This window comes from Oncorhynchus mykiss, chromosome 2 (genome assembly GCF_057628025.1).
Source record: "Oncorhynchus mykiss isolate SJ-2025 chromosome 2, ASM5762802v1, whole genome shotgun sequence".
NCBI lineage: Eukaryota > Metazoa > Chordata > Actinopteri > Salmoniformes > Salmonidae > Oncorhynchus > Oncorhynchus mykiss.
In genome coordinates this window covers 104,309,946-104,319,247 of record NC_143023.1, presented here as the reverse complement: position 1 = coordinate 104,319,247, position 9,302 = coordinate 104,309,946, and the positions used below count along the sequence as shown (strand labels likewise).

The following is a 9,302-nucleotide window of genomic DNA, read 5'->3' as shown; positions in this document are numbered from 1 at the left end:
TGAATAACAGTTGTATCTTAGTGATTCATTTGTATCTATATTTCTGTTTTTGTGACTCCTCTCTTTCGCTGGAAAAATGGCTGTGTTTTTTTGATTTGGCTATGACCTAGGATAATCATATGTTGTGCTTTTGCTGTAAATCATTTTTGAAATTGGATACGATGGGTAGATTAACAAGATGTTTATCTTTGATTTGCTGTATTGGACTTGTTAATGTGTGAAAGTTACATATTTCTAAAACATATTTTTGAATTTTGAGCGCTGCCTTTTAAGCCGAATGTAGCCCTAGAAAGATTAATAAATGATAATGATTAATTATAACTGAATAGGCAATCTGGAAATTAAACTTTAATTAACCTGACAAGTTGGTTCATCTAGGTTAATATTGGAAAATTTAAAATATCAAATTTAATTGGAAGAACCTGAATAGGTATGTTCAGCAACTTAACTTCTTAAATTGAATGAGACGATGATATCCAATCGATTGAGATTGACTGGATTATAATAAGTGTAACCAGTAGTTTAACTATGAGGGTACTTTCACCACCAGGGTCACTTATCGCTAAGGCTGAAGCCACGTGGGATTCCCGTGAAGGCAGGACTTTGTCAATACTGGAGCAGTACTGGGGGTTTGGTTCCAATTATCTTTTAAAAGCAATTTGAATTCATTAGTCAGTGATAATGATTAATCATTAATCATAGGCTATCTGGGGATTAAACATGAATTAACCAGAGAGCATTCCTTCATCTAGGTTAATATGGAAAAGTTTAAAATGTGTAACCAGTAGTTCAAATGTGAGGGTACATTCACCACCAAGGTCATTATCCCTAAAGCTGAAACCACATTGGATTCCCACGAAAGCGGGACTTCCGTCAGAACTGGGGAGAGATTCGGTGAGCTTTGCAAAAATACATTTGATTGATTAATCAATGTTAATGATAAATTAAACCTTTTTAGGCTATTTGGGAATTGAACTTGAATTAACCGGAAAGCATTCTGTATCAAGGTCAATGTGAAAACGTTTAAATTGTCTCATTTGATGAAACCAAATAAATTTGGATATTATTCAAAATGTCAATTTGAAAAAGGTAAGTCTGGCAAATTTACCTCTTAGTTAAATTGAATGAGACAACGACATCTAATCAGTTGAGATTAGCCATATCAGAAGAGTAACCACTTGTTATAAATGTGAGACCACTTTGGGTGGCAAATAGAACTAAATGTTTTTTTTTTTTAAATGACTGCCGATTCTTCACTGATCGCAGAAAGCTGAAATCAAACAGAAGTACAGAGGGGTGGGACTCCCGTCACCCAAGACGGGGGAATTTCAACGTGACACAGGAAACAAAATGGCTGCTCTCCCATTGTTAGCTTTAGCATCTTGTGCACAGCTAGCTGTTCATATACTGTTCCAAGCACACAACAGAATAATTTACACTATGGGAAGAGGGTTTGCAAGTGACGTCTCACATTCAACCCATTCGGCATTCTGCTTTGCTAGCCCTTTATTACCGGGATGCACGGTAATTTAAAAAGAGATACGCTTGGGGCCTACCCGCAAGTGAGGTAGACGGATATATAATACTCCGGCCCGGTTAACGAATAGAGCTATCCTCAAATTTCTAACATTGCTGGATCTATGCCCTCGCTCTAGAAATTACGACTGACCGAATCACTTGCTCCTAAGACGCGAGTGACAGAAATAGTACACGTTTGGTCTAACGGACTATATCTGAAATGTAACATCTCATGTAACTCTGATGTCTTCAGATACACAACACCGGGTTACACTGATGGTTACACAGACACACCAAAATCCTGCCAGTGGCTCTCTTCCTATACAACAGTCTGTTTGCACAATTCATATATTTACAGTACTTAATTCAACAGTTAAGTCTCGCTCTTAGACGCTTCACTCGTGGCACCATATGTCGTAAAGTGACTATTCATTAATGTGAAGACTGTTATATCAAATCAATGTGTAATTATTATTACGTGATTAAACTAATCATGTAAACATGAATTAACTAAGAAGTCGGGGAACTACGGGAAAATGTTGTTTAAACTATTTCCAGAATTTAACTCACTCAGATCTTATTACAATCACTTATTAATAATGTATTATCACCTCATCAGTCATTCTGAACGTCGTCATTTCTTGTAGTCTGCACAAACCCTTCTCTATTCATGAAAAAGCGATACACAATGTGGCTCAATCATTTATTTACGATCGAATTAAACAATTACAGAATACACAAATAGACACTAACAATATACAGCAAATAGTCTCGAGAAGACAGGACAGATTGGTTGTAACACGGTGGTGAATTCAGAGAGCGCGTGGGGTTTAGACAAATTAGTTACTCTATCGGACATTAAGCTTCGCTCATGAAAATACTAAATATTTACTCTAACTGCTCATTTGGAAAAAGAGATTGCAATTTATAAATTTATGATTGAGCTGTCCTTAATCGTCCATTCCTTTGGTCATGGAGATGTTGGGTGTCCGACTGGTTCGGCCACCAAAGATCACCATGTCCTAAGAAAACTACCACTCTATAGACCAAGCAGACTAAGGCGTGAGCTGGATGTGGCAAAATGGTTTAAAACTACAACTCTACCAAAGGACAAGGCCAGAGAATGTGAGGACGCTGTTCCCCACATTGAAATGTTTACCACCCTATAGACCAAGTAGACTGAGATGTAAGCCGAATGTCGCAAAATTGTTATAAACTCTGAATCTATTGATCCCTACAGAAGCAAATCCTAGATGTCACATTATCAGTCTGCAGCTGAAAATGTACACAGCCTAGGAAGAGAACATCAACAACCTCTGAAGCATTCTAATGAGATCAACTCTAAGAAATACTGTACAGGGTACGTCAAAGTATCCATTCTTACCACTACCACGACCAGGAGCTCTCCCTGGTGCTTCATGCAACTGGTCTAATATGTTAATTCTTCAGCGCATCCTTTTAAACACTTGAGGAAAAAGCGTGTTCCATTACGTTTTGCATAATCTTTGTGCATACTTGGGTGTGGTTATTGACTTGATGAACTTTACATGAAAAAATATTTTCTCATTTAGAAGACTAAAATCACATTTCTATCTTTTTCAAATGTTTTCTTATACTTAATGATTGATTTTATACAACATTCAGATGTAAACCTCATAATTGAGAAGTGTATACAAACAGAGATACAGTTATGTGGTTCTACCGTCTTTCATGATGTCACAACATAAAAAATATATATATTTTGGTCTCCACTGACCATTTCCACCTAAATATTGTTCAATTCTCCAATTTCAGGGAGGTATGAGTTTTGGTGGGAGAAAACCCTTTGTTCAACAAAGGTCTCTCCCTCCACACTGCTTGGCAAGGAACGTATTTACAACCATCATAAAACTGGCCAACATCACCAGGAGGGGGAGCACCCCCGATCAGCACCCACGATCTCCATCTCAGGACTGGCAAGTCATGACACTTCTCTTCTTCTGTATCTGCCACTTTCAATCACTCAAAATGTATTGCGTCAGCCTCTAACCCTATAAAACTATTTCCCACCTTCTCCTCGCTCCTTCACCCCACTCCCCCTCCCTCCTCCCTCTCTACAGATGACTTTGTCAACCACTTTGAAAATAAGGTTGGCGACATCCGCTCCTCATCCGCTCCTCATCTGCTCCTCGCATTTTATTCACTTGTCCCACTCACACAGAACTACTCTACGCCTTGACTTCTTTCTCACATCTCTTTCCAGATGAAATCCTACGACTAGTGAGCCAGCAAACAACCTGCCCGCTCGACCCCATCCCCATCTCTGTAGACCTTCTCCCGCTCCTCACTTCCCGCACCATCTCATCCCTGACCACTGGCTGCATTCCCTCTGGCTTCAAAATGGCCCGAGTCCCTCCCCTTCTCAAGAAATCAACACTTGACTCCTCTGACGTCAAAAACTATAGACCAGCATCCCTTCTTTATTTCCTTTCCAAAACACTTGAGCGTTGTGTCTCTGACCAACTCTCACTATCTCTCTCATATCAATCTTCTTGACCCTAACCAGTTAGGCTTCAAGATGGGTCACTCAACATGAGACTGCTCTTCTCTGTGTCACAGAGGCTGTCAAAGCTACATCTCTATCCTCTGTTTTCATCCTAGTTCTGTCCACTGCCTTCAACACCATGAACCATCAGATCCTCCTCTCCACCGTCTCAGGGCTGGGCGTCTCAGGCTCTGAAACACTCTTGGATTGCATCCTACCTGGCAGGACGCTCCTACCAGGTGACATGTAGAGGATCTGTGTCTGCACCACATACTCTCACTAATGGTGTCCCCCAGGGCTCAGTTCTAGGCCCTCTTCTCTCTTTACACCAAGTCACTTGGCTCCATCATATCCTCACATGGTCTCTCCTAGCATTGCTATGCGGATGAAACTGAACAACCTTTCTCCTCCCCCTTTCTGACACCCAGGTGGCAACACCCATCACCTCGTGCCTAGTTGATATCTCAGCTTGGATGTCGGCCCAACACCTCAAGCTAAACCTCGACAAGACGGAGCTGCTTCCTCCCGGGGAAGGCCTACCTGCTTCAAGACCTCTCCATCAAGAATGACATGTCCATCTTGTCCCCCTTCCTGAGTGCAAAGAAACTTGGCGTGACCCTTGACCAAACCCTGTTGTTCTCTGCAAACATCAAATCAGTGACTCACTCCTCCAGGTTCATGCTCTACAACATCTGCATAGTTCAACCCTACCTCATATAGGAAGCAGCGCAGGTCCTAATCCAGGCACTTGTCATCTCCCATCTGGACTACAGCAAATCTCTGTTTGGCTGGGCTCCCTGCTTGTGCCATCAACCCCCCTCCCAACTTATCCAGAACCCTGCAGCCTGGTGTTTAATCTTCCCTAGGTCTTCCATGTCACCTCTCTCCTCCACACACTCCTCTGGCTTCCAGTCAAAGCTCACATCCACAACAAGACCATGGTACTTGCATACGGAACAGCAAGAGGAACTGCTCCTCCCTACCTTCAGTCTTTGCTCAAACCATACAACCCAACCCGAGCACTCCATTCTGCCACCACTGGTCGATTAGCCATCCCACCCCTACAGGAGGGCATCTTGCGCTCAGCCCAGTCCAAGCTCATCTCTGTCATGTCAAACCAAGAGTCCCTGCCCATCTTCCAAAAACATCTGTTAGTTCACAAAAGTATACTTTACTAACATTCCCCCCCCCCCCTTAACTTGCTGATAGGGTTAGGGTTAAGGTTACCTTGCTGACAGCTACTTTATTGAGGAAAATGTACTTACTATGAATCTAATATGTGGTTGTCCCACCTAGCTATTTTAAGATGAATGCACTAACTGTAAGTCCCTCTGGATAAGAGCATTTGCTAAATTACTAAAATGTAACAATATGAAAAAAAGATGGTTGTGTTTTGCTCTACCTTCGTGTAGGGGTATCTCAAATTAACACAATTTTTAAGGATTGGCCACTAGCCTACAATGCCAACCTCCTGATCTCTAATCTCTGGCTAATCTCTCCACCATGCTCTGTTGAATTTTGATAACCTTTTATGTATCAAGCCAAAGGTAGAGATGTTGACTTTGTCTTAGTTACTGTTGTATCTTCAATGTATTTAAGGCACTCTGTTAAGGCTTGATGCATATTATTCATTACATTTAAATCTTTATTTTCAGGTGAGAAAGGACAGATTCATATATTTTTATGGTTTCTTTGATTTGAGCCTAATTCTAGGTCACATGACCTCCACAGAGTTAAATAGAGCAGGTTTCACAGCACCTGGAAATGCTTTACTGCATGTCTCAGAGCACCTGGAAAGGCTTTACTGCTGATGTCTTTGTAAGAATCCTGCATGAAAAAAGTTGCTGTCCCAACTGTCCCCTCTCCCCTGAATGTGTTCTCTCCGCCTGTCTGTCTGCCTGGAAGGATGATATTGTGTCTGTATATTTCATGTGAAAACAGAAAAGAGAGGCTAGAACTGAATGTGACGCCAGTCTAACTGTCTGTATTTATGAGGAAGGATTGGACAGAAGAGCACACTGCTTCCCAAGTGTATGACATATAGTTACTACAGCAGTTGGCAATGCATACAGTTGGCATTGTAACGGTTTTCTTCCTCCTCCTCTGAAGAGGAGGTGTAGCAAGGATCGGACCAAAATGCAGCGTGGTTATTCTGATACATGTTTAATAAAAGATAAACACGAACAAATCCAAAACGTACCATGAAACCTAAACAGCCTCTACTGGTGCAAACTAACACAGCGACAGGAACAATCACCCACGAAACACTCAAAGAATATGGCTGTCTAAATATGGTTCCCAATCAGAGACAACGATAAACACCTGCCTCTGATTGAGAACCACTTCAGGCAACCATAGACTTTTCTAGATAACCCCACTATACCACAATCCTAATACCTACAAAAAACCCCAAGACAAAACACACCACATAATAAACCCATGTCACACCAGGGCCTGACCAAAATAATAAAGAAAACACAAAATACTAAGACCAGGGCGTGACAGGCATATTTATTCTTAATAAATGATATACTACAGTAACACTAAATTACATGACAAGACTGGGTTTCATGTTGGACTCAATTTAGATACAATCATGTCTTAGGTATACAGTCAACATACAGTACGCTGTGCAAAAATGATTGATGATGGTTCTTTTTATGAGTAGGCAAAGTAACAAGCAGCCTTAGTACCTTGGTGTAACTCAATATATTGTTGACATTAATTAAAGTGACATTGATTAAAACACTGAGAGAAGATTAGCTGATTCTGTAATCAATAACTTATCATGATATACAACCTTCACCCCGGCATATTTGAGTACACATATATAACTGTTATAATGAGGCTACAGTACTGCTGTGTCCAGTTAGACAAGTCATTCCACTAGATGGCGGTGCTGCGTAATAAATAACGAGTACAGGAGGACATATATCTAGGAAATACAGTACATGGCATTCAGAAAAATCTACAGTGCAACCCCAACAGTTAAATAAACATAAATAAACATACATGACTGTATTTCCAACCTTCAATACAGTACCATCAGAAATATACAACAATCACTAATGTTAAGTTGCTCTGGATAATAACTAAAATGTCAATACAATCCAAAACATATTTTAAATAAGCATGGCAATCATAAATATACAGTATAAACATGAATATTCTGTACAAATCAGAAATATATCATATATTATAAATAAATGTGTATTACCGTATTTACAACCTGTTAACATTTAATAGTTTTGGTACGATACTCCCAGATTCCACTGTCTTTAATGATACACGGTGTGTTGCTTTGAAGCGCAGGTATGACTCCAGACATCTAATAGCCACATCATCCACCTCGGGGTCAAACTTGTTAGCGATAAGGTGGTGTTGGTTTAGGAGCCACTGCAGGTCTCCAGCTCCATAGACACACACAGCTCTCCTGTAGGTCCCGGAGCAGTGGGGGTAGGGGGCTCCGCTCCTCACATCCCCAGCCAGGTAGCTCCACCTCACTACCCTGGCTATGGAGTTCATATCAGACTGCTGGTACTTACTGTTGGAGGGGTTGGAGCCTGGGACAGCGGTCATGCGCTGCAGAGTGGCCCAAAGGTGTTCATCAGGACTATAGGTGTCCTTCTCCCACTCCAGTAGAACCTGGACCTCCTGACTCTTCATCACGTGATGGACGAAGGCCCTGGATGCCACAAAGTATGCGTTGCCAGAGAACATGGGGGTGTTGATAGGTGGAGGGGTCTTCTTAACCTCTGTCCTGACCACGGTGTTGGTGACGTTGTGGTGGAACTGCCATCTGCCCTTCTTGTAGCCGTTGGTGACCTCTGACTCCATGCTGTTCTTTCCGTTCAGCAGCTTGAGGGCCTGAACCATCTCAGCATTGGTCTTAATGGGGAAGTCGGATCCACAGGTGTTGAGAAGGTACCGCCACTGGACAGGTGATTTTAGCAGGTCCTCCATGCAGTTCAGGTCAGCCTGCACTCTGGACCAGGAGGCATAGATGACGCTCTCTATCTTACTGGCCACAAACACATTGGGTAGGCAGGACACAATAGCCCTCACTGCACTCTTGAAGTCCTCGGATGATTTCTGGTCGATGTGGACGCAGTAGACGTTCTGAGGAGTGTATAAAGCACGCAGGAGCCGGTCAAACATCTCAATCTTCTCGTGGATGACCATGGAGAATGCAATGGGGAACTCTTCCTCCTCTGGGCTGAGAGGCATGGTAATGAACTCTCTGTCTGTGACGAATCTCTGGCAGTCCTGTGTCACGTTGTGGTAGAATGCCTCCGACAGCAGCTGGATCTTCTTTTTGGTCTTCAGCAGTCTCCTGAGCTGTTCCTTCTCCAGACCCTCTATGTCTCCTCGGATGATGGCTGAGCAGGCAGGCAAGTCTACAGCGTAGTGCAGAGGGAGGAGGTCTGGAGAGCGGAGAGGCTTCCTGTCAGAGCAGGGTCTGAGAGCTGCCCACAGGAACAAACAGACAGAGCCACTCAGTATGATCAGAGATAAGTTCCTGAAGACTCTCTGAGAGCTTGACAACCGAAGTAGAGACATGCCTAGTCTTGTATTATCTATTATGTATTATTCTCTGTAGCAGTGACGGTCTATGTGGTGGTATTAGTATCTACATCCAAGGAGCTGCCCACTGCTGCTCAACTGAGTAATGCTCATACCTCAGAGCTAAAACAAATGACAAGTCTCACACCTCAGTATAAAATGACATTTGTATCATTGACTTTAGTGGGCATTGTCTGTGTGCATGGGGTAAACACTCTAGCTGGCATGGGAGTGGCTCAAGAGTGGCTCAACCTGTAGTACGCTATGCATGGTTTCCCCTGTACATGGATCATTTGCTGGTCGATGTGCGACTGACATTTTGTGGGCGAGGAGAGCGCTGGACATCTTGTTGCTATGACATGCATTACAACAGACTTTTACCTACGGAGGAGCGGCAATTTGGGAAGAAATTTGAATGTCTTTGAACTTCAGAGAGTTGGCTCAACTAATGTTGGACCAGAGCTAACAATTGATCATGACTCAGTTCCATTACATTACACATAATACTGCCTAGAGTTTTACAGAGCTAGACCAGAGTTAGCTAACAAGCTAGCAATAAGCTAACAAACATGTTTGTGCAGACTGGCACCAGAATTCAAATAAAAACATGTCTTACCTTTATGTAGTTAATAAATCCAATGTGATAACTATCATGTGATAACTATCCAAATATGAAAACTATCATATCCTTAACTAG

General features: G+C 42.2%; 1 protein-coding gene across 1 annotated transcript; it reads right to left on the bottom strand.

The window, feature by feature from the left end:
* Window positions 1–6,189: 6,189 nt before the first annotated feature.
* LOC110501416 (beta-1,3-galactosyl-O-glycosyl-glycoprotein beta-1,6-N-acetylglucosaminyltransferase 3-like) lies at window positions 6,190–8,755 on the bottom strand. Its single transcript, XM_021578971.3, has one exon. The coding sequence runs from the start codon at window positions 8,600–8,602 to the stop codon at window positions 7,265–7,267; it is 1,338 nt and encodes a 445-aa protein (XP_021434646.1). The 5' UTR covers window positions 8,603–8,755; the 3' UTR covers window positions 6,190–7,264.
* Between the last annotated feature and the right edge of the window lie 547 nt (window positions 8,756–9,302).